General features: G+C 43.3%; 1 protein-coding gene across 2 annotated transcripts; it reads left to right on the top strand.

The window, feature by feature from the left end:
• Positions 1-25,962, top strand: STOML3 (stomatin like 3). Of its 2 annotated transcripts, none has more exons than XM_005687487.2 (7): positions 1-509; positions 15,800-15,903; positions 15,985-16,057; positions 19,391-19,473; positions 20,983-21,186; positions 22,897-23,031; positions 25,591-25,962. In XM_005687487.2, exons 2-7 carry the CDS (start codon positions 15,862-15,864, stop codon positions 25,813-25,815), a joined length of 762 nt encoding a protein of 253 aa, XP_005687544.2. In that variant the 5' UTR covers positions 1-509; positions 15,800-15,861; the 3' UTR covers positions 25,816-25,962. The 2 variants fall into 2 exon arrangements, with proteins under 2 accessions (XP_005687544.2, XP_005687543.2); XM_005687486.3 differs by having other exon boundaries at positions 392-549; positions 25,591-25,953.

The following is a 26,172-nucleotide window of genomic DNA, read 5'->3' as shown; positions in this document are numbered from 1 at the left end:
TTTTAAGCAGGATTGAGATATCAGATTCAAGTCTCAGAAGATCACTCACTGCAGTGTGTACAATGCATTGGATGAAATTCCTCATCGGAAACTTACGGGTGGAGATACGTGCCCTGTGGATTGGACAGTTCATTATGATAAGCAAATTGCATGTGGTATAGATGTGTTTTATAAGATACCAGCGATACAGACAGCTACACGGGGATAGTCTGCAAGAAGCAGCACAGGCAGAAGGTCCTACACATAGCTTTGAATTTTCTGTATGAACAGTGGCAGTCTGAACTCAGGAAGGAGATCGTTTTGTTTATGTGAACAGACTGCCTTCACCAGGGTAACTAATCCTTAGGGTGCTCATGAAAGAAGAGGAACTTCTCTCACTCTCTCACTCTGCCTCTCTGCTCTTTCTTCTCCCAAGCACATCTGGGTGCTTCCTGGAGCCCAGGTCTGGCTCCACACCCATGAAAATTTGCCAAGTATAAAAGCTTCTCAAGAATGAGATGGATCCCGGGGCGTCCTCTCCAGAGAAGCTGGATAAAGAGAACTTAGTGGGTAAGCTCATTTTTCCTGCCTTAAGTTTATTTTATGTATATTACACAAAATGGGAGGTGTATCATTGCAGAGAGTGAGCACGAGGTGAATTAATGCATATTGAAATTGGCTTCAATTTCATTTAGAGCCCAGAATTTTGAAGTCATGGCATATTGTGGTTTTTATTTGCTTCGTGAAAGCAAAATTTATTCATTCTCAAATATCATTTGATGATGCTTTGATTAAATAGAAAAGTTGGTTTGAGCTGCACTATGTTTGATATACTGATCTCTCAAGTTGAGGAAAATAGAACAGCCTGTAAATATGAAGTGTAGCTTGAATACTAATGTTCTTCTGTACTGCAAAGCATTTTGCTTGCATTATTTTAGATCTTAGGATATTTCTAAAGTAGATCGTTTTATAACTTCATTTTATGGTGGAGAAAACTGAGCCTTCAAGAGTTTGAAAACTTGGAGGTCCAGAAAGTGGTGATGGTGATGATGGCGATGATGTTGGGGTGTGTGTGTGTGTGTGTGTGTGTGTGTGTGTGAGTCCTAACCTGTGCTCTATACAAGTAACCTGCGCTCCATAACACCAGTTAGAAACGCTGGACACATTTGGTATGATCAGTTTGTAAAAAAGAAAATATACATTTAGAGATACCTACCTGAATTGGAAAAGAGACTTTTCTCTTGAAGTAGACCTAACAATGCAGCTATATTGAAGACCATGGACATCATTTGGAAGGTGCATGTGGGAGGATTCTTCCAGTGAACCCTTGGTTATTTTTTTAAGCAAGAAGTTTCATGAGACTTTTTAGCTTCCACTTAACAGGTTAAGATATCAACTGGATAAAGGGCACGGCTGAAGCTGTGTCACCAATGAAATATTTTAAAGCGTTCATGGGTCTACTTGGTTTTGATTTTTGACTACAAGGAACAACCTGCCCTATCACAGAACAAACAGAAGTAGGGCTTATACACTACAACTTCTGATTTCACGTGCTCTAGGCGGTTTATGAGGTACAATGTCGGTCCTTCTCTGCGATGTGTGGGATATGTCCTGCATCTTGGACACACTGACAAAACAACACCATTGGGTTTTTCAAGCTGTATAGGAAATTCCACACACAATGTTGAGAGTATTAAATTAATAACTGAGTCCTAGTTATCACCCCCAGTAGACGCTCTCTGCAGAATGTGCCTCAGGCTTGTCCCAAATTTCGAAAGCCCCAAGGGTACATTTCTTCCCGACTTCAAGTTCCGTGATGTCACAAGGATAAATCAGAATGTACAGAATGCTATAAATTAGGGCTTTCCCTCCCCACCCAGGGACCTCATTAGACTTCTCATTAGCCTTGGACAGAAAACCCTACCCCTTCCTTTTTTTCTTTCTTGTTTTTCTGTAAGAGGTAAAGTGAAGTTAGTGGGCATCTCGATCATCTCCATCCTAGAAATTCTTCTCAACGTCAGTGTGCAAAAGAATCTTCCTGGGGTTGTTTTTAAAACACAGATCTAGTCCTCACCTCTACAAGTTTTCATCCTTCTCAGACCTTCTGAGTCTGAGATGGAATTAGAAGTTTGCCTCCAAGTAAATTCCTAAACTAGTGAGGTTGCCAGATTAAGATCACACTTTGAGTGATTTAATTTAAATTTAGTTTCTTAAATTTAGCAATTCTGCATTTTTCCTTAAGAAAAAAAAAAGCTCTAGATACAATCTGTGTGCATATTTGAGAGAAAAAGGGAGGAGGACAGACAAATTGCAGGTGATGAAAAGATAATGTTTACCTGTTGGGTTTTGCTTTAGATTTTATGTTCGGTACTTAAAATCCTTGTTTCACTAGAGAAAGGACCAGGAAGTTGCTGAGACTCTGTTTTACTGGCTGTATGTCCCCAGGATCAGAAGCAAACAGAAAAGGGGAAAGAATGTGTGACACTCTTTGCCTGGCTCAGAGAAAGTGATTGTTTTTATTCCCTGCCCAGCAAGAAGCATCTGGTCTTTCCTGCTCTGAAAACGCAAAGGACTTTTTTTCACTAGACTTGAGTAGTTTTTTTGCATACAGAGTCCCATGGACAGAGGAGCCTGGAGGCCTACAGTCCATAGGGTTGCACATAGTCAGACACGACTGAAGAGACCATGCAGATGGGTAGATTTTTATTTTTAAAGTGCTTCTAAAAATTATAATGGTAGCAAAAAATAAGAAAATTCTGAGCAGTATAAACTAGCCATATTTCCATCACTCAGAATTAACCACTGTTAATATTTCGGAGAAAGCAGCGGCACCCCACTCCAGCACTCTGGCCTGGAGAATCCAATGGATGGAGGAGCCTGGTGGGCTGCAGTCCATGGGGTCTCTAAGAGTCAGATACAACTGAGCGACTTCCCTTTCACTTTTCATTTTCATGCATTGGAGAAGGAAATGGCAACCCACTCCAGTGTTCTTGCCTGGAGAATTCCAGGGACGGGGGAGCCTGGTGGGCTGCCATTTATGGGGTTGCACAGAGTCGGACACGACTGAAGTGAGTTAACAGTAGCAGTAGTAGCAATATTTTGGTTAATTTTCATCTGATATGGTTGTTTTCTTTTTTATTTAATATGGACCATTTAAAAAACTTGTATTGATTTTGTTACAATACTGCTTCTGTTCTATGTTTTGGTTTTTTTGCCAACAAGACATGTGGGATTTTAGCTCTCCCCGCTCCCAGCATTGAAAGGTGAAGTTTTAACCACTGGACCACCAGGAAGTCCCCATCCAATATTTTTTCTAAGCATACTGTTTTACTAAGAAGGATTATACTGTCCATATAATTTTACATCTTACTATTTTTTTCTTTTAACAATATACTACAGCAATTTTCAGCTTCCCTGGTGGCTCAGATGATAAAGAGTCTGCCTGAAATGCCGGAGACTCCGGTTCCATCCCCGGGTTGTGAAGATCCCCTGGAGAAGGGAATGGCAACCCAGTCCAGTATTCTTGCCTGGAGAATTCCATGGACAGAGGAGTCTGGCAGGCTACAGTCCATGGGGTTGCAGAGTCTGACACCACTGAGTGACTTACACATATAGCAATTTTTTCATGTTTTTGTAACTTAAAAAATTTTTATGGTTTTGTGGCAATATGTCATGGTTCACTTAATTATCCCTCCATTGTATTTTCAAGGTGTTTTGATTTACCGCTCTTATAAATAACACTATTATGAGAATGTTTGGGCATAAATCTTAAGGACAAAGTATTTGTACTTATTATGGGTAGTTATTTCAGACAGAAAAAGGAAAGGGAGAGATGAGAATGATTTTAAGGAAATTGTTTTCTCTTTATTTTCTTCCTATAATGGTGGGAGTTGAGAGATAACACCTATGAAGGAGAAAACTTGAGGACACGTGCTTCTCAGGTTAATTGACTCTCTTGAGAGCAAACAGAATCTCCTCTGATGGATCATTATTTCCAAACAAGAAACTTCAAACGTATCACTACATCTATCCGTCCTGTTGCTGAGCATCGTTTTTGATAGTCCAAAGTGTTGAGAGCACCGCCCACTTCATTCATTCAATGAATGAACCCAGAAGCCACTGTGTTTCAGGAGATGGAGATGTCAAAATAAAATAACTGCTCTCAGAGCAGTAACTAAAAATTACAATGTACTATGAAAAGTGATGGTAGAGGGTGTTGTAGAAACTCAGAAGAGGAGCCCCTGGAGGTGTAAGATTGGAAAGTCTTCCTAGAAAAGAAAGCGAGAGAAAGGAGAACGTAGGGTGTGCAGGGGGTCGAGGGAACACAGAAGGCCACATAAAGCACAAGAACGCGTGAGGATTTTGGTGTTTTCTCTACTAAAGGGGATGTTTATGTGCTGTCAGTGTGTGATCTAGTCACCTAGATCCAGAAGTGAGAGACTGTGAGTTCCCTGGAGATCCAGTGGTTAAGACTCTGCCCTTCTAATGCAAGGGGCGTGGGTTCGATCCCTCATCCAGGAACTGAAAGCCCACGTGTTGTGCAGCAAGTTCACAAAACTGAAACAAACAAAAACCAAAAACCAAACAACTCCCTCCCCCAAAAGAGAAACAGCGGAAGTGAGAAAAGAAGGTACTGCCACTTGAAGAACTGGATCGAAGATGCTCTAAGAGCGCCTGTGTCAAGCCTGGTCTCTGAATGGCAGGCGTGGGCGTGGCTACTGCGTTTGACCGATGCTGATGGATGGAGTCCCGCTGGAGGCTGTGGGCCAAGCTGCCCCGGGTGGGAGAAGGTCATATAAAGAGGGGCACGTGAGCGGGGCTTTGTGTTGGCGACGCTTACATTCTTGAGCTGAAAGGGAGCATGCACAGTACTAAAAACATTATTTTTACACCTTTTTGAACATTCCATTTCAAAATATATCTTAACTCTTTCTTTAAAAGACCAAATGGTTAAAAAGAAGCTCAGTATTAATATAAATGTATCATGAAGTTCGTGTCTGTAGTTGAGATGTAAATCTCCGTTTGGAAAACTCTTGGGCTTATGGAATTTTGTAGCCCTAGGACTAGCGATGATGATAAAATCATCGCCTACACTGATTTGGTAGTTTTACAGCAAAGATCTGGTTGTCTCTCTCAGTGTCTCTCTGTCTCTCTCTCCCTCTCTTTTTTAAGGTTCTAAAAGTGATATGAAAGAACTTATAAGGTCAGTGACCAAGCAACTTTAGGAGGTAGAAACCTGCAGCAGTTAGGGTTCTATTGTTTGTTCTCTTTAAAAATATAGTTTTTGCACATGGAGAGGAGCCATCCATTGGATGGGCCAGAATATCCACAGCAGATATATAGAATTCTATGGTAAAAATAAATAGATTAAGAAAAAAGTGGATACATGTATATGGATGGCTGAGTCCTGTCACTGTTTGCCTGAAACTACGACAATATTGTTAGATGACTATACCCCAATACAAAATTAAAAGTTTAAAGTTTGGAGGAAGAAAAAGAAGAAAACAACAAATGTCAGTTGTCAAAGCACACACTGACCTGGACAAAATTAAATAGGCAAAAAAGGAAAACCTTACTCAAGCCTATTGCCGTCGAGGAGAGAGGTCAACACTCAACCTGAACTAGCACCACTGAAACGAAGAGGTGTAGGGTTTTTCTTGTTTGTTTTTATAAAACTTTGGTTGTTGTTGTTTGGCTTGCGGGATCTTAGTTCCCCAAGCACAGATGGAACTCAGGCCCGGGAAGTGAAATTGCCCAGTCCTGTCCACTAGACCACTGGGAAATTCCCCTGGGTGTGAGGTTTTTAAAGGCTGCAGTGCACTAGTGGAAAAGTATGGAAGACTTTCAGGGTGGTCATAGACCATCTGGGTTGGTTTGCTGATAAACTTCCCACTTCTTTTTGACAGGAGGTATATTTTACAACTTGCAGCACGGTGTCTACTGAAGTCAGTCTCCTACCGCCCACAGAGACTGGGAGCGAGGGGTGCTGTCTTCTTAGCGACTGCCTTTCAAGAGAAGGTCTCCCAGGTCCTGGAGAAAGATAGTCCCAGATTGTAAAAACTGGCAAGAGGTTTTGAAAAAGGCTTACATCTCAAAGAGGCAGAGGAAGAATTTACAAAGATCAATGTTCTAAAGGAAGTGCTCATGGAAAAGGGAAATCAGGGGCCTGAGTCAAGAAGAATCTCTTTAAAGGTCCATCAAGCTTAAGGAAATGTTCAGAACTCGAGGAAATTCCTAGGCAGTGGCTTGGCTCACTAGGGGGCTTCCTAATGAGGTTAATAATTTCTTTGTGTGTGTGTGTGCTCCATCACTTCAGTGGTATCCAACTTTGCAACCCCATGGACTGGAGCCTGCCAGGCTTCTCTGTCCATGGGATTTTTCAGGCAAGAATACTGGAGTGGGTTGCCAAGCCCTCCTCCAGGGCATCTTCCTAACCCAGGGGTCGAAGCCACATCTCCTGTGTCTCCTTAACTCCAGGCAGATCATTTACCACTAAGCCACTGGGGAAGCCCTATTAATCCCTTTACATGTAATTTATTTAATCCTCAAGGCTAGCTATTATTGTGCTAACAGAGAAGGAAACTAAGACCCCAACAGGCTGAGTAACTTGGAAGGCATCATCTAGCTTTTATGTGGCAATGTCTCAATTAGAACGCAGGGTCACGGGACCTGGGACCTACAGTTTCCATCCCTGTAAGCGCTGTCCACAGGCTGGTTGTGCTAAAGCTCTTCCATTCTCTCCATCCTCTTTTTTTTCTGAGTTTGCAGAGCAAGCAGTGAGCTTTGCATCCTCAGTACTACCCTGCCCATGGGTATCCTCTGGTCTCTATGTGAATCATTTTTTATGTGGTATGAGATACATACAATACAGTGCATAAGTCTTAAGGTCTTGGCTTGAGAGACTGAATACACGAGCAGGCTGGACCGTATCTAAACATAGGACTCTGACCACCAACCTGCAGCAGCCAACCCAGAAAACCAAGCCTTTATCTATAATAACCAACCCGGGAATCCAGCCTGCTAGATGGCAGATGAATCTCTGACAACAGTTCAGGAAGCTGAACAATTACTTCTGTAACAGTCAACCCCCAGTGGCCAGGGCTTGATTAATAACTGACATCTCTCTTGCTTTGTGTCTCTGATTGCAACTTAGGATCAACAGAAGAAAACCACACGGCACTCCCCTGTGATGGTTCTCCTAGATCATCACATAAGAGGCTCTGCCTCTAGTTTGTCCACCTGTAGCTTCGCCAGGGTGACAGCCTCCAATCAAGGCACACCTGGAGCCTTCCATTTTTTCCCACTATAAAGCTTTCCCATTCTTCTGCCTACCTTTGAGTCTCTGCCCAAATGCTAATGATAGAAATTGACTCTTTTATGATAGCAAATTCTGAATAAATAGCCTTTGCTTTCTCTTTGCTGGCTGGTTTTTATTCCCACAGGCTCAATATGTGTTCAGTTCAGTTGCTCAGTCGTGTCCGACTCTTTGCAACCCCATGAATCACAGCACGCCAGGCCTCCCTGTCCATCTCCCAGAGCTCACTCACACTCATGTCCATCAAGTCGGTGATGCTATCCAGCCATCTCATCCTCTGTTGTTTCCTTTTCTTCCTGCCCTCAATCCCTTCCAGCATCAGAATCTTTTCCAGTGAGTCAACTCTTCGCATGAGGTGGCCAAAGTACTGGAGCTTCAGCTTTAGCATCATTCCTTCCAAAGAACACCCAGGGCTGATCTCCTTTAGAATGGACTGGTTGGATCTCCTTGCAGTCCAAGGGACTCTCAAGAGTCTTCTCCAACACCACAGTTCAAAAGCATCAGTTCTTCAGTGCTCAGCTTTCTTCACAGTCCAACTCTCGCATCCATACATGACCACTGGAAAAACCATAGCCTTGACTAGACGGACCTTTGTTGGCAAAGTAATATCTCTGCTTTTCAATATGCTATCTAGGTTGGTCATAACTTTTCTTCCAAGGAGTAAGCGTCTTTTAATTTCATGGCTGCAATCACCATCTGCAGTGATTTTGGAGCCCCCACAATAAAGTCTGACACTGTTTCCACTGTTTCCCCATCTACTTCCCATGTAGTGATGGGACCAGATGCCATGATCTTCATTTTCTGAATGTTGAACTTTAAGCCAACTTTTTCACTCTCCTCTTTCACTTTCATCAAGAAGCTTTTTAGTTCCTCTTCACTTTCTGCCATAAGGGTGGTGTCATCTGCATATCTGAGGTTATTGATATTTCTCCTGGCAATCTTGATTCCAGCTTGTGCTTCTTCCAGCCCAGCGTTTCTCATGATGTACTCTGCATAGAAGTTAAATAAGCAGGGTGACAATATACAGCCTTGATGTACTCCTTTTCCTATTTGGAACCAGTCTGTTGTTCCATGTCCAGTTCTAACTGTTGCTTCCTGACCTGCATATAGGTTTCTCAAGAGGCAGGTCAGGTGGTCTGGTATGCCCAGCTCTTTCAGAATTTTCCACAGTTTCTTGTGATCTACACAGTCAAAGGCTTTGGCATAGTCAATAAAGCAGAAAAATAGATGTATATGTGTAAGTCTATGTAATCACCACCCAGATCAAGATATGGAACATTTCCAGCACCCTGAAAAGCTCTCTCATCTCTTCCCAGATAATACCCAACTACCCAAACTCCACTACCCAGAGACAGTCTACTCTGACTTCAAACATAATAGATTAGTTTTGCCTCTTCTTGAATTAAATGATACAATATGAGATCATGCAGTATGTATTCTTACGTTGTTGTTTAGTTGCTAAGTCGCGTCTGACTCTTTTGAGACCCCATGGACTGTAGCCCGCCAGGCTCCTCTGTCCATGGGATTTCCCAGGCAAGAATACTGGAGTGGGTTGCCATTTCCTTCTCCAGAGAATCTTCCTGACCCAGGGATCAAACCTGCACATCCTGCCTTGGGCAGGCAGATTCTTTACTTCTGAACCACCAGGGAAGCTCATGTACTCTTATACATGGAATCAGAAAGGATGTACTCTTATGTCTAGCTTATTTTGCCCAATATTTTGTCTATGAGATTCATTCATATTTTGAATGCTTTGAATTCATAATTTGAATGCTAGAGGAGTATAGCTTTTGTCTTTTTTCCTGAGTAATCTTTTCTATGAACATAACACAACTTTGTTCATTCTACTGTTGATGGGTCTGGGTGGTTCTTTGTTTCTTGGATTTTATGAATAAAATTGTAATCAACATTCATGAATATGCTTTTCTCCATAATAAGCCTTCATTTCTCTGAGATATTACTTAGAAGTTGAATACTGAATCATAAAGTAAGTGTGTGTTTGGCTTTAATAGATACTTCCAAATAGTTTTTCAAGGTGATTTTATCAATTTGCATCTATGAGACCTCCGACTGCCCCACAGCCTTGATAAAATGTGGTGTTATCAGTCTGTAATTGTTTGCCATTCTGGAAGCTATGTATTATTATCTAATTTTGGTTTTCATTTCTCTGATGTATACTGTACATCATTGTTTTGGTGCTTTTAAACAATGTCATTACCTAAATGGCTATTTCTGCTTAGAGAGGAAATGACTATGTATAGTAACACAGATTTGTGGGCTTGAATTGTATAAAGTACTGATCTAATATTTAGATACTGTTGATCAAGACAAAATTGGGAAATAAGCAAGCAAGTCATCTAAACTATTTGATTTCCTAAAATTTGTTTCTACTTTTAATGCCATCTAAGTGGGGTTAGTGATCTAGAATATTCCTTCCCTACTTCCTAGTCTCATAGGAGTTAAAATCTTGCCTTGAGTGTTTACACTTAGTCCTGGAGGGTATTTAAGTCTCCTCTGGTGCTATGGGCTACATCTAAGCTCCAGGAACAAGGCCCCAGAGGCATGCATCTGCAACCTGAAGCTTGGTTTTGCCTCACTGCCAAAGATTGTGGAACTTGTGGGTACCATTTTACTTAAGCAGAGATTAAGGGGATGGTGACAGTGCTAACCAGGATGCTTTCTGGCTGCAAAATGAAGAGTTGGCCTCAGTTATCCCTAAATCCCTTCCAGCAAAAGTCCCAGAGTCCTTCTCCCCAGAGTCAGCAGTGCTGGGACTCCGGTTTCCGTGCCGTATGGCTCATCTTTTGTTTCGCCAGTTGAGGGAAAGGTGTTCACTAGACATTGTGCTGTTCTTCATCCCCACTTACTTCAGCATTTGTCCATATCTGAGAGGAAAGTGCAGCAGAGCAGGGACCCTGTTACCACACCTGTCCTGTTGTCGATTTCCCTGTTAGATGTGAGCTCTTATTGGAAAGTTCCCCATCTTATTCTCTTGTATCTGCAGCTCTAGCACCGTGTGCCTGACATATAACTGCTAAAAAGTGAAAAAAGTGAAGTGTTAGTCAGTCATGTCCAATTCTTTGCAACCCCATGGACTGTAGCCAGGCTCGTCTGTCCAAAGAATTTCCCAGGCAAGAATACTGGAGTGGGTTGCCGTTCCCTTCTCCAGGGGATCTTTCTGACCCAGGGATTGAACCCAGGTCTCCTGCTTTGCAAGCAACTTCTATACCATATGAGCCATCACGGAAGCCCAAAACTGGTAAAATATCTGTTAGATGGATGAAAGAGAAATCGGGGTCAATTTGCTGCCCCCAGCAAAGTCCAGTTCTCCACCAGAGGGTAATATGATGGCAACTTTATAGTATGGTGACAATTACCCAGTTGGATGGCATCACTGACTCAATGGACGAAAGTTTGGGCTAACTCCGGGAGTTGGTGATGGACAGGGAGGCCTGGTGTGCTGCGGTTCATGGGATTGCAAAGAGCCGGACACAACTGAGCGACTGAACTGAACTGAACTGACAAATACTGAGAGAAAACACCCCTCCACAGATTAGGATAAAGCAGGAGATGAACAGATGGCTAAAGCAGATGATCAGAGAGGATATGGCCCCTTTTCTTTCCACCACCCCCTCAAGGGAATGGCTCAGGGAAGGCTCTGGAAGGATCCTTGTACAGGATAAGGTAAAGGGTGGGTGTGGGAAATGTATGAAGAGCCTTTGTAATACAATCTCAGTATTTCCTTTGAATTGGAATTGTAATCTTCAAATCCACTTCTCAACTCAGCGTCCTGGTTTTAGCTGTGGGGGAGGTAGAGAGGAAGAAGGCTGATTCTGCAGGAGGCTGCAAAAGCAGCTTGGTGCTCCCTCAGAGCTGCTGTGCTCAGAAGGCTGAGCTGTACAGCCCTGAGGGGAAGGCGACAGCCCTGCTTTAACTGCAGCTAATGACACCCCCAGGCTCCACCAATCCTCCCGGGGCAGTGACCTGGGTGATTCTAATGCTCAGGTGTAAATCTTGGAAGATTAATCATGTGCTAATCATGTCCTCATCTCCGGCCTCTCTCTCTCGGCACATTTAGTACTTAACAGAGCCACGCTTGCAGGTAATGATGGTAGGGACTGCGGCGGGCTCATGGAGGTCAGGGCAGTTTTCTCTGTGACCAGCACTTTCTATTGCAGCTTGGTGTTAAGGCTGTAGAGAGTCTGGAAGTGTCTAGGGCTTGCTTGGGCTCCTCTGGTGGCTCAGACGGTAAAGAATTAGCCTGCAGTGTGGGAGACCTGGGTTCGATCCCTGGGTTAGGAAAATCCCCTGGAGGAGGGCGTGGCAACCCACTCCAGTATTCTTGCCTGGAGAATCCCATTGACAGAGGAGTCTGGCGGGCTACAGCCCATGGGGTTGCAAAGACTTGGATACCACTGAACGACTAAAGCACAGCAAAGGGCTTGCTCACGGCATAAAGTGTAGCTGAGGTCCTTGTTGGAGTCCCAGCTCCCTGTGCGTGTGGCAGTGTAAAGTCACGGCCCTCAACACCGCCAGGTTTCTCAGCACAAACTGTGGCAGTGTCAGCAGGGAGGAAACACACCAAGGGGCCAAGGACTGTGCTGCGTTCTCAAAGCCTTCCTCAAGATGCCAGCAAAGTGTGAATCATCTGGAGAGTCGTGTCCAAGCAAGGTTATTGCAGCCTTGTTTGTAAAAGCGAAATTGCCGGTAACCATAATATCCCTCAATAGGAGAACAGCTAAACAAATCTTTTTTTGAGTCACACATTTAGTATACGAGGCAACAATGAAGAAGAATAAGGTAGATCCAGATGTAATGCCGTGGAAATATCTCCAAAATGTATTCAGTTAATATATTTTGAAGGCAAAAGGTGAAGAGGAGGGCAGAGGATAAGATGGTTAGATAGCTTCACCAACCAATGGACATGAATTTGAGCAAACTCCGGGAGATGGTGAAGGACAGGGAAGCCTGGCATGCCACAGTCCATGGGGTTGCAAAGAGTCAGACACGACTGAAAAACTGAACACCAATATTCAGTTAAAAAAAAAAAAGTAGAAACAGTGTGATGCCATTTCTCACAAAATCTACAAATCCAAACCAGGGTTTTCTAACTGTAGATACAAGTATGTAAATACACAGCAATGAGTCTCTGAGGACATATACCAAACTAAGTGGACTGAGGAGAGGATGGTTGAGGGGACTCCAGTTTTATTCGCATTTCTTGGATTTTTTTATTAATGAGAATATACATATATAGGTATGTCATTAGCAACAACTTTAAAAGTGCTAATAAATAAAACAACAAAGATCCTATGAGAGGGCACAAAATGGCGTTTTATCCTGCATAATATTAGTCTGATCCACCCCGATGTGGTCCAAAGTTTTGGAAGGTGATATTTTGGAAATTTAAACTTTGACGTATGCAGGCAAACTCTTATTGTTCCCTGGTGGCTCAGACGGTAAAGTGTCTGTCTACAGTGTGAGAGACCTGGGTTCGATCCCTGGGTCGGGAAGATCCCCTGGAGAAGGAAATGGCAATCCACTCCAGTACTATTGCCTGGAAAATCCCATGGACAGAGGAGCCTGGTAGGCTACAGTCCATGGGGTTGCAAAGAGTCGGACACGACTGTGTGACTTCACTCACTCTCTCACTCAGGCCTTTATGTGCATTTAGAGCCTATAAAAGAATATTTGCCCTCAGAGTGAAGCTGATGCTTTTCATTTACTAGAATGCAGCAACTGAAAAGACTGGAAATTAATGGTGAGGACAGGGTGTGTGGGAATAGGCACAGGGTACAAACTCTTTCAAGGGCACCTACCATCTATCAAAATTGTGACTACTAATCCCCTTGGCCTAACACTTCCACTGCTGGGAATTCTCCCACACAAGTCCACAAAGATACACATTAGGACTCCTCACAGCATTATCTCTAAGAGCAAAATCCTAGAATCTTGTCTCAGTTCAGTTGCTCAGTCATGGCCGGAGGACTACAGCGCGCCAGGCCTCCCTGTCCATCACCAATTCCCGGAGCTTGCTCAAATTCATGTCCATTGAGTCAGTGATGCCATCCAACCATCTCCTCCTCTGTTGTCCCCTTCTCCTCCTACCTTCAATCTTCCCCAGCATCAGGGTTTTTTCCAATGAGTCAGTTCTTCCCATCAGGTGGCCAAAGCATTGGAGCTTCAGCTTCAGCATCAGTCCTTCCAATGAATATTTAGGACTGATTTCCTTTAGGATGGACTGGTTTGATCTTCTTGAAGTCCAAGTTACACTCAAGAGTTTTCTCCAACACCACAGTTCAAAAGCATCAATTTTTCAGTGCTCAGGTTTCTTTACAGTTCAACTCTCACATCCATGCATGACTACTGGGAAAAACCATAGCTCTGACTAGACGGGCCTTTGCTGGTAATGTCTCTGTTTTTTAATGTGCTGTCCAGATTGGTCATAGCTTTTCTTCCAAGGAGCAAGCATTTTAATTGCATGGCTGGAGTCATCATCTGCAGTGATTATGGAGCCCAAGAAAATAAAATCTCTTACTGTTCCCATTGTTTCGCCATCTATTTGCCATGAAGTGATGGGATTGAATGCCGTGATCTTCGTTTTCTGAATGTTGAGTTCTAAGCCAGCTTTTAAGGATCCTTGTAAATATTCATAAATGCATGTTTGTCAAAGCACCGGTAAAATGGATAAGTGAGGGTGAATTTGAGATGGTATCAGTGAGGCTTAGTGACTTCTGTGGTTGGCCTGGACAATAGTGTGGATGGTTAAGGCATTCATTGAGACAAAGGTAGCATAAGGTGTTTGTGGATTATCTGAGTGGAGATACCAGCAAGTATTATTAGTTCCAGTGCCTGTGTGGAATGTGAAATTAATCAGAGGAAGTTTGGGGTAAGGGTGTGGTTGGCTGTCAAGGAGAAGAGAACAAAAAACAGTAAGGATTTAAAACAAGGTGGAATAGTGAATACAAATAATTCTAAAGTACAGGGATCCGCCAGACCTGGATGCTTTACAAACAAGAATCATAGCACTTGAGAAATTATGTAATTGATGTGATTAAAGCTATAAAACTTTAAGTGGCTGAAATATGATTTGAATTTAGTTCCACCTCTTCCCAGGTAATATTAAGCTAAAATGCCCCTGTTGTGGCAATATGTGATTAGCAAAAAGACACTGAATGTAGTGAGCTGATGCAACAAAATTTTATGAAAAAACAAAATTATCAAATATCAGTGCCTGACAAGTCTCTGTAATAGTCATCAATCTGTAACATGGGGATAATGGTAGTAATAGACATTTACTAAGATAGATATAGGGCCTTTCCTGATGGCTCAGCGGGTAACTCAGCTGGAAATATAGGAGACACAGGAGACACGGGTTCAGTCCCTGGGTCGGAAAGATGCCCTGGAGGAGAAAAATGGCAACCCACTCCAGTATTCTTGCCTGAAAAATCCCACGGACAGAGGAGCCTGGTGGGCTATAGTTCAAAGGGTCATGAAGAGCTGGACACGACTGAGCGACTGTGCACAAACACGAAGGTAGATACTAATGTATGGGTGAGGTGCCTTATGTAAATAATCCCATTTAATCCTCATCAAGTTCTTCAAGGTAGATAATATCTGTCCCCATCCTATAGATGAAGAAATTGAGGCTCAGAAAGACTGAGTGGTCTTTCTGAGACCACAGCCCTAGGGAGTTAAAGACTCTCATAGAAACTCAGATGTAAAGCACTCTTGAAAATGTTTTTCCTTGCACTACAAGGTCTCCTTTGGGATGATAGTACCTACCTATCTGCCTCAGAGGTTGTCCTGATTTCACCTGGGGAATTCTGAGGCCCTGGGAATCTGTCTTTTATTTATTTATTTCATTTTTATTATTTTTGACTGCACCATGACACTGGGAGGGATTGGGGGCAGGAGGAGAAGGGGATGACAGAGGATGAGATGGCTGGATGGCATCACTGACTTGATGGACGTGTGTCTGAGTGAACTCTGGGAGTTGGTGATGGACAGGGAGGCCTGGCGTGCTGCGATTCCTGGGGTCACAAAGAGTCGGACACGACTGAGCAACTGAACTGAACTGAACTGATGAGACATGCAGGCTGGACCTGCACCCCTGGGCCACCGGGGAAGTCCCCAGGAATCTGTCTTTTAAGATGGCACCCTGGTGATTTTCATGTGGGTGGTTTTATGTGTTTTGAGAGTAAAAAACCATGGCAGCCCTATGTAAATGCTATGGTTATTATTATTATTGATTGCTATGAGATGTGTCTTGGAAGGGACAGGTCCATCTTCATCTAAAAACCTAAAGGAATATTTTCTGTGTGTGTGTGTGTGAGTGTGTGTGTGGGTGGTGTTACCGCCATCGAGAGTGTGTGTGGATTCAGTTTGCTTCCTCAGCCCCATTCCAGCTTGGCCAGCTCCCTGGATGGTTTCTTCATACATGTCGCTGAATTGCTTTCTCAAGTACCATGTCAGTTACAGGCTTGCCTCCTTCCCGTTACCTAGGCATCAAGAGTAAGGGGCTTGGTGTATGTGGCTGGATCCTGCTTTTCCTTTCTTTCCTGCTGATGGTCATTACCTTCCCGATCTCCATATGGATGTGCTTGAAGGTAATACCCTGGGGAACAGATTGGTCTCTCCGTGTGAGTGGATGAACCGTTAACACTAAACGCTCTCCCTTCATCTCTTAGATCATTAAGGAGTATGAACGTGCTGTTGTATTCCGACTGGGACGCATCCAAGCTGACAAAGCCAAGGGGCCAGGTATAACACTGGTTTTGTTGAACTATCATCAGGTTTAGCTGAACTCTGTGACATTGCTAATGTTTGTTTTCAACTCACCAAAATGGCAGTTTCATAGGACAGATTCTAATATTCTTGAAAGAAGAGTCTATTCAAACAGTAACTTAAAAGGTGCATGGAGGAGAATGGTTATTTGCTACACTTCTCTAGTAACATCTGTTGTCTGCCCCCTAATAAGATGTATTTAAGTAAACCCATTCTCTGTTCAACTGCACTGTGGAGTCTCTGGGGAACTTCCTTATTCACTCTGTGTGCCCTGCACTTGGCCATGTGCTAAAGCAGGCGCTCAGGTGTCTGTTACATTTTTAAACATATGAGAAACTTCAAAAGGAGAAGCTTGTTACAGAGACTTGGCCATTTCAAGTAGTATGGTCCTACTGTCTAATACAGACTTCCCTTGTGGTCCAGTGAAAGTGAAAGTTGCCCAGTCGTGTCTGACTCTTTGTGACCCCCGTGGACTATACAGTCCATGGAATTCTCTAGGCCAACACTAGGGCTTCCCTCGTAGCTCAGTCTGTAAAGAATCTGCCTGCAGTGCAGGGGGCTCAAGTTTGATCCCTGGGTTGGGAAGATCCCCTGGAGAAGGAAATGGCACCCCACTCCAGGATCCTTGCCCGGAAAATCCCATGGACAGAGGAGCCTGGTGGGCTGCAGTCCATGGGGTCTCAAAGAGTCGGGCATGACTGAGCGACTTCACTTTCACACTGGTGGTCCAGTGGCTAAGTCTCCGAGCTCCCAGTGCAGAGGACCTGGGCTCAATCCCTGGTCAGGGAGCTAGATCCCACATGTTAGACTTGCATGCCTCAGTGAAGACCCTGTGCATTGTCTAATAAGGAACCTGAGGGAAAGAAAGCAAGACATGCTTGTTAATGGGTATTCTTATGAGTTCATCCAAATAGAGGTGATGGAATTATCCAACTGAGGAAGAACAGAGCGAAGGCAAACCCTTTCTAGTCATGTTTCACCTGGTGGAGCCAAGATGATAACTTAGAAAAAAAAACTGGATTTGAGAGAGGTCAAATAACCACAGCTTGAAGGACTCTGGAGAAGTCTCTTCTAAATGAATTTTCCCAGAAGAGTTCACCACTAAATGTCCCAGGGTAACAAATCTCGTCATACACATCTCTGGGGCTGAGAATGTCACAAGAGCCAGAGGGAAACAGGCCAAATTGCTAATAGAGAACCTCTCCACTTCTGTAAATCGTAAACTATTCTTTAATAATAAAAGTATTCATAACAAGAGCTGCTACTTCTTGAGCACTTAATACCTGCCTGGCACTATGATTTTTTTAAAAATAATTTTATTTGTTTATTTTTATTCTGTTTCTTCTGCATTTGCTTGCTCTGTGGGCTTTTCTTTAGTTGTGGCGAGCAGGGGCTGCTCTCTAATTGCGGTGTGCGGGTTTCTCCTTATATTGGCTTCTCGTGGCGGAGCAGGGCTCTAGGGCATTCAAGTGTCAGAAGTCGCAGCTCCCAGGCTCCAGAGCACAGGCTCAGTAGTTGTGGTGCTCGGGCTTAGTTGCCCCGTGGCGGGTGGGGTCTTCCCGGACCAGGGATCAAACCTGTGTCTCCTGCATTGACAGGTGGATTCTTTACCGCTGAGCCACCAGGGCACTACGTTTAGCATTTTATTTCGTTATCATGTTGTGTGTATACTTGTTGCTCATTTGTGTCTGACTCTTTTTAATCCCATGGACTGTAGCCAGCCAGGCTCCTCTGTCCATGGGATTTCTCAGGCAAGAATACTGGAGAGGATTTTCATTCCCTTCTCTGGGGGATATTCCTGACCCAGGGATCGAACCCAGGTCTTCCGTGTTGCAGGCAGATTCTTTTGCCATCTGAGCCACCAGGGAAGCCATAATCATGCTTAATCTTCACTATCATCTTATAGGAATTGGGTGACTGAGGCTCAGAAAAATTAGATGAATGTTCCTAGGTCACAAGCTAGTAACCAATAGGGCTGGGACTTACCTCTGTCTAGTTTTAAGGGCCATGATTGTAACCACTGACTTAGCACCCAAAAAAGGAGTAAATTAGGAAGTAATCCTTACCTCAGAAAGGCGTAGAGACCAAAAGAAAGAAAGCACCTTAGCAGCGTTTTCTGTTGCTGCCACCCGCCCTTTGCAAGCTACTCAAAGCAAAAACTTGTTTGAAAACAGAAACAGAATCTTTTCGGTAAATGGAAAAGGGTGGGTGTCCCCGTCGTGCTGACATGCTTGTGGTTCTAGTCTTGGCCACTCTTGCTGTAGAGAAGCTTCACCAGAGCAAAGTTAAGGCATCATGGAATCCTCAAAGCAATGTCCTCAGCCCTCCCTGCCCCCTAGTCTAATCCTTGACAGCTCAGAGAGAAGTAAGCGTATTCACAACGGAGGAAAGTCATTGTATATGAGCGAGAACGCAGTTACCGAGAAACTGTAAATGCTGTAATACATTAGTTTTAGGGACACTGAAATCCTGGGAAGATTTTAATGCCAACATTCCTTCAGTCCTGAAGAATACAAATGAGAATGTGGATAGACACTGATATTCAGGGCCTAAAGTCTGTGCTTGAATCTTTTGTACAGATAGCTTTAACCCAGGGAAAAATCAAAATATTTGATTCTTTTGATCAAATCAAAAGAATATTCCAAAATATTCTTTCAAGTAAATGTCAAATTCAGTGCTTGAATAGAAGTAGGTCCAATTTTTTCAATTTTAATTGGAGGATAATTGGTTTATGATATTGGATTGCTTTCTGCCATACATTAACAGGAATAAGCCACAGGTATACATATGTCCCATCGCTCTTGAAGAATATCTAATAATTAAATGTTAGGGCTTCCCTGGTGGTCCAATGGTTAAGACTCTACTTTCACTGCAGGGGTGTGGGTTTGATCCCTGGTTGGAGAGTTAAGAGCCCACAGGCCTCTCAGCCAAAAAAAAAAAAAAAAAAAAAAACCAAAACATAAAACAGAAGCTATATTGTAACAAATTCAATAAGGACTTTAAAAAATGGTCCACAGAAAAAATATTGAAAGAAATCAAAATTATATGTCAAGAATCTCTAGCTTCTTAACAAAATATTTTAATTTCTAGGGAAATTAGTCCTTGACTAATAGGGGGAAAGTTTCAGGAGCCTTTAGTCCTTGACTCATAGGGAGAAATAATTACCCCAAAGTTAAACAGGTACTTATTGAAGATCATCTGAGAAGCATTTATACTCCCACAAAAACAATGTACTGTATATCTAGGACACAATCTATTGCAGTTATTTTCAGCTGGGCCAAATTTTAAACTGTATTTACTTTTGCACAGGTCTGATTCTGATCTTGCCCTGCATAGATATATTTGTCAAAGTGGATCTCCGGACTGTTACTTGCAACATTCCTCCCCAGGAGGTAATGCTGATTAAAGATACATTTCTGGAAATAAAACCAATCTCTTCCCTGTTACATGGACAGTTGAGAATTCATAGTATGTTTTCAAATGATAAAGGGAAAGATCGCCTGAATTCTTAGAGATCAGCTGGAGGAGTCCTAGGTGGCTCCTGAAACTTTTGGGCCTTGTTTTGCCAAACGAGAATGGAGCCAAGAGCAAGGGCTGAAAAGCTGGAAGACATGGAAATGATTGGGTGGGAGAAAGTCTGGAAGAAGAGAGAGAATGGATACAGAAGGCAGAGAAGCTGAGATGGAGAATGACAAGCAGATGCTTGGGAGAGTCTGGTAAATCATTTTAAGAAAGAGCTGAAAGTAATTTGGTAGATGGCACTCATCGGTTATGATATTACCCTTTTCACCACCTTTTCAGAAATTGCATCTATATCTCTCACCTCTGCTTTAAATTTTTTTATATGTTTGGACACAACAATGTGAGATGGGCATGGAGAAAGAACACACAGGACACAGGGCTCATCTGCCATTGGATTTCAAATAACTCTTTTCAGTTCTTGAAGTACTGAAACTGAATGAACCAAGCCAATGACTGGGTGACAGGGAAGAGAAACAGAGTTATTAACAGTCATTCATCTTTCTGATACACAAAAATGATCCAGGAAGAGAAAAGAAAGTGTGTGGAAGAGCAAAGGGGATTAGAAGAGAGAACAATCAACATCTTTGGGTAAATGATAATTTTCTCTCTCTGGTCCAGAAAACTCAATCAAGACCCAGCCATGATGTCTTCATATCCCTGGCGGGAGTTACAGAGTCCTTACCTTAGAATTCAGCCCTAATCATAAGAGACCTTGGAATGCCTAGGGACCTATCACAGGCTTTTTATGGCTCCATGGTTAATAGTTCTAGATGGGAGAATGGAGTTCTAGGGTCTACTTCTGTGGTATGCCCAGAAATCTGATTTTCTCCAAAGTCCCTCATCATGTTAATTCAGAATAACTAATGCAGAGCCTCTATAAAGTTAAATTGGTTTTTCCTTCTCCGAATATAGAACACAGATCTTTGGTGCCATCTATGTTTTCTAAGAAGCATTGCTATTCATCAAACCTGATGAAACTGAGAACCGAAAAGATTTCAAGTATCAGGGAAATGACTTTTCTACCTCTGTTTAGAAGGTAGAATTTCAGCAGGGTTCTGCATTTTAAAGTGGAAACACCTGCTTCACCTCTGAGTAGGGGATGTTGGACTTCCATGAGATGAAGTTACAGGGACAGGTACATATCACACCTATGTAGGAATTTGGTTACTAATTAGAATTTGAGTCAGGGCAGGGTTTTGGTGGTGCTGGCCTGAGTTGTGATGAACGCTGTTCGTTTGTGGAGTGGACTCTGGGGTAGTCTGACGCTTTTCTGGTCGTTGTGAAAGTCATGTGTTCGTGAGCTCAGTTGCTCAAGAGTCGTGTCTGACTCTGTGTGTGAAAGTCATTTGCATGTGACTTGCCGTGTTCTTGCTCTCCAGATCCTCACCAGAGACTCTGTGACCACTCAGGTGGATGGAGTGGTCTATTACAGGATCTATAGCGCCGTCTCAGCGGTGGCTAATGTCAACGATGTCCATCAAGCCACGTTTCTGCTGGCTCAGACCACTCTGAGAAATGTCTTAGGGACACGGACCTTGTCCCAGATCCTAGCTGGCCGAGAAGAGATCGCCCACAGCATCCAGGTAAAGACACAGAACACATAGCCTTCGTTGTTAATCCACTCATTTTAATTATCAGTGATAATCAAATATTAGCAGTTCAAAGCACCTCCTCTGTGTGCGCACACACACGTGTACTGCTTCTCTTAAGAGATGGGCTTCAGTTTAGCATTTCTTTTCTTTTTTTTTAAAACAATCATGAGGTCCAGATTTAAATATGTAGGTGGGAAGAGGGAGCCACTAAAATTGCTTTCGGAACTCAAAATGATGAATTGACATCATACACTTCAGCTTTTTCCTCCTGGAAAGCTGACTTCATGCTTCCAATGTCAATAAAGATATGAATAGTAATCGTAGTTATACAATTGATGAGGATGTAACAGGTAGCCCTCTCACCTCTTGTTCACCCTAGATTATGTATATATGTGTGCTAAGTCTTGTCCAAGTCCTTGTGATCGCATGCACTGTAGCCTACCGGACTCCTCTGTGGAATTTTCCAGACAAGAGTACTGGAATGGGTTGCTATTTCCTACTCCTGCTTCCTGACCCAGGGATTGAACCTGCATCTCTTGTGTCCCCTGCATTTGCAGGCAGATTCTTTACCACTGTGCCACCTGAGAAGCCCTAGATTATAGACAATCACATTTCTGTGTTTTTCGAATCAATTACGTTTTTATTCTGAGCCTGCCTTCTCTAAGAGGGCAGGCTGTTTGGTCCTTCTCAGCTTCTCCTCCAGTCTCTAAGGAAGTGCAAAGTCCCTGAGGCTTTAGAAGATAATATCAGTTCTGCATGACGATGCTCCATGCCGTTTTAAGAGCTTCACAAGTTCAGTGACTCAGATGTTTCTCCATCACAGTCGGATCAGCGGCTTCTTGGGAGTTCTCATCTCCTGGCTCCCTGCAGGGATCACAGGAAAGCAAAGGCTCACTTGCTATTTGGTAGCACGGAGATCTCTGCCCTTTACGCTTTAGGAGAACTATTCATCGGATCTCGCTATTTCTTGAGGCATTCTTTCTCATCCCTACCCCTCCAGGATAACCAGCACGCTATCTTCAGTTGTCTGAAGCTCTAACAATGGATGAGGATGTCTTTGGTTTTAGGCTTCTTCTGTCCTAAAAAAACATGTATGCCTTGCTACCTGTTTAAAACTGAGCCGCAGGTCAGAGGTTAAACAGAGCAAGAAAAAGAGTATCTCAAACAGTACCCAGGGATAATGTTAATATGTATTAAATTATTGCCTGGCCATGATAGATATCTTACGTGTATTCTGTCCAAACCTCATGACAGTCCTGAAAGAAAACCTTTCATAGGTATGAAGACTGAGAATCAGAAAGGTTAAGGAGTGAGTCCAAGGATTCACAGCTGTAAATGGCAGAGCCAGGACAAAAGCCACTGCTGCCTGCTTCGTGTCAGTGACAAGAAAATGTGGGGAATTTGCTCAAATCTAGATGAACAGTGTATGTTCCTTAGGAACGGTGTGGGTGCATCTGCTGAGTAACCACCTCTTAAAAGAAATACCAACTTTTGTTTCTGAATCCTTCCTGGGGTTTACTTCAACTCCAGGAAGGGAGTGATAAGAACTCCTATTTTCTTCCCAAATGGTCTCACTCCAAATACTGTAAATTCAAAAGGAGAAAAGGAAGAGTGTTTCTCTTGCGTATGTAAAATATAGCAGAATCTTTGATCACCTTGCCTGTATTCTGATTGACGTCCTTTCTTTTGACTTGGAAACAGACCTTACTTGATGATGCCACTGAGCTGTGGGGGATCCGGGTGGCCCGGGTGGAAATCAAAGACGTCCGGATTCCCGTGCAGTTGCAGAGGTCCATGGCCGCTGAGGCCGAGGCCACCCGGGAAGCCAGGGCCAAGGTAAGGGGGACTCCAGTCGGTACTGGAGGGCGAGCCCCTCACCCTGGAGCCCACGAGGCTGGAGCTTGAATGGAAGCTCAGGCGTCCTCAACGATTTCAAGAAGAAGAGGGCTGCTGCTTCTCCTTTTTTTTTTTTTTTTTTAGAAGTTTTACTGAGAATTTCTTCCTGAATTAAAAGGTCAACTTTGAGGGGAAGGATGGGGGAAGGCATATTAAGGGAGTTTGGAATGAACATGCACATCTGCTATATTTAAAATGGGTAACCAATAAGGACGTACTGTGGGGCACAGGCAACTCTGCTCGATGTTATGCGGCAGCCTGGAGGGAAGGGGAAGCTGGGGGAGAACGGATGCATGTATATGTATGGCTGAGCTCTTTTGCTGTCCATCTGAAACTGTCACAGCATTGTTAATCAGCAGTGTTGTTGTTGTTCAGTTACTCAAGTCAGTTGTATTGGACTCTGCGACACCAGACTTCCCTGTCCTTCACTGTCTCACGGAGTTTGCTCAAACTCACGTTAATCATCTCTACCCCAATGCAAAATATTAAATATAAATATAGAAAAATATGTTTATATAAATATAAAATATAAACATATATATTTATATTATACTCAGTGACTTAGCAAAGTGGGTCCCCTTGAGAGACATGAGCAAGGCAAACACCAATCCCCAGGTCTCACCTCAGACTCAGTGAAGCAGAGGCTTCAGTGGGCCCAGGAACCTACATTCTTATGTAGCTGGTGATTCTGATGTAGCAACCTGGTGCCTGTCTTTCGAGCATTACCCCTCTAGTATGTGGTGTTGCAGAAGACTCTTGAGAGTCCCTTGGACTGCAAGGAGATCCAACCAGTCCATTCTGAAGGAGATCAGCCCTGGGATTTCTTTGGAAGGAATGATGCTAAAGCTGAAACTCCAGTACTTTGGCCACCTCATGTGAAGAGTTGACTCATTGGAAAAGACTTTGATGCTGGGAGGGATTGGGGGCAGGAGGAGAAGGGGACGACAGAGGATGAGATGGCTGGATGGCATCACTGACTCGATGGACCCGAGTCTGAGTGAACTCTGGGAGTTGGTGATGGACAGGGAGGCCTGGCATGCTGCGATTCATGGGGTCACAAAGAGTTGGACATGACTGAGCGACTGAACTGAACTGAACTGAACTGAACTAATGTTAAGTGAACACACTAGATTAAGAGGACCAGGTGACTACAATCCAGGTTAGAGTTACAAAATGTGAGCACAACTTGGTCTCAAGTGTTCTTGAATCTATTGGATTCACAGCCTTCTTGTCTGTGTGAATTTCCTGAAGTATCAGAAACCAGTTGGGATTAGAAGCCTCCAGCTATCCTCTTTGGAATCTTACTTGGGAGTCCAGGAAGATTCCCTCTGCTTATCTCTGACTTCTCTGTTGAGGTCCAGCAGCTTCTAAGCAGTGGACCTGGGAAGCACTTTTGCACATGGGCAGTGAGTGCCCACGGATGGGGGAGTTGAGTTCCAAGTCATTCCTGGGCAGCTTGAGAACCAGAGGAGGTGCAGGGCTTAGGAGAGTTCCAAAGAGGGTTTGCAGACTGCACTCGCTGCTGCTTGTAATCAAGAGCAGGCGGAACTGGAAATAATTCTTACACTGTAAGAAGGAAACAAAATTGGAAATTTTTTTGTTCTAATTCTGTGAAAAGTGCCATTGGTAGTTTATTAGGGGTTCCATTGGAACTACAGATTGCTTTAAGTAGTATAGTCATTTTCACAGTATTGATTCTTCCGCTCCAAGAACATGGTATAGCTTTCCATCTGTTTGTGTTACCTTTGATTTCTTTCATGAGTGTTTTAACGTTTTCTGAGTACAGGTCTTTTGCCTCCTTAGGTAGGCATTTTATTTTTTTTGTTGCAATGGTAAATGGGATTGTTTCCTTAATTTCTCTTTCTGATCTTTCATTGTTAGTGCATAGCACAAGGAGCTCAGCTCAGTGGTCTGTGATGACCTAGGTGGTGGGATGGGGGGTGTGGTGGGAGGGAGGTCCAAAAGGGAGGGGATATATGTATACATATCGCTCGTCACTGGTTCACTTCCTTGTACACAGAAACTAACACAATGTAAAGCAATTACACTCCAGTTAAAAAATGAAACAAAATTGGCAACAGAATGAAATTTTTAAAAAAATCTGTGATAAGTGAAACTCGCAGAAGAAAAAGCCAGTTGGAAGCCTTGAATTTCAGATTTCTCTGCAAATGAAAGCAGCAGATGGGGAGCACAGATTCAAGAGCATCACTATGGTGGCTGGACCTGTATTTGTTTGGGTTAAAGGCAGGGCTTTTATTTTGTTTGGAATGAAAAGTAGGGACTCATAATTTGTAAGTTATCTCCCTGTTTCCTGCAACCTCCTCAAATTTCTCTAATTACATAAGGATGTGAAACTCTAATCCTTGCTGAAGAAGTAGATGAAACATGGGTGGCCAAGTGGGGGCTAGGAGAGAAACATCATTGCAGACCCAGATAAAGAAAGCACTAGTCACAATTGGGAACCTTTATTTCTGAAGTCTTTTCTTTCTGTTGGTGTAGGTCCTTGCAGCAGAAGGAGAAATGAATGCTTCTAAAGCTCTGAAGTCCGCCTCCATGGTGCTGGCTGAGTCCCCGGCAGCCCTCCAGCTGCGTTACCTGCAGACCTTGGCCACCGTGGCCACAGAGAAGAATTCCACCATTGTGTTTCCTCTGCCCATAAATATGCTGGAGGGCATTGGTGGCATCACCTACGACAACCACCAGAAGGTCCCCAACAGAGCTTGAGGTCCTCCTGCTGCCTCCGGCCATCACTTAGGCATATCTGTTCCTATGGCAACCCCAGCAGTTAGAAGTGTTGAGAATGTCAACACTATTCAAGCAGAGTAACTTTACAGCTGGATCAGCATTAGCAGGAAAAGGCATAGAGGCTACAAAGGAAAAAAAAAAAAAAAAAAGAAAGAAAGAAAAAAAGAAGGGCTGTATGCTGCTTTTATTTTTAAGAAAGGAAAGAAAACTTTGCATTAGTCTTAGGATAATCAGTAGGTGGGCATCGCTGACTTAGAGCAGGAACTTTCTTGCTGTAGCTGGGGTGATCTTTGGGTGACCATGATTACGATTTCAGAATTATTTCTTTTAATGAGT

Source organism: Capra hircus, chromosome 12 (genome assembly GCF_001704415.2).
Source record: "Capra hircus breed San Clemente chromosome 12, ASM170441v1, whole genome shotgun sequence".
Lineage (NCBI taxonomy): Eukaryota > Metazoa > Chordata > Mammalia > Artiodactyla > Bovidae > Capra > Capra hircus.
The sequence above is the reverse complement of the archived record's forward strand: the minus strand, read 5'-3'. Positions and strand labels throughout refer to the sequence as shown.

Excerpts from the sequence above, each read along its gene's own strand:
- STOML3 (XM_005687486.3), top strand. The coding sequence starts at position 498 with ATGGATCCCGGGGCGTCCTCTCCAGAGAAGCTGGATAAAGAGAACTTA. Across the intron at positions 16,058-19,390 it reads TGACAAAGCCAAGGGGCCAG|GTCTGATTCTGATCTTGCCC; the intron begins GTATAACACTGG and ends ACTTTTGCACAG. Across the intron at positions 19,474-20,982 it reads GCAACATTCCTCCCCAGGAG|ATCCTCACCAGAGACTCTGT; the intron begins GTAATGCTGATT and ends CTTGCTCTCCAG.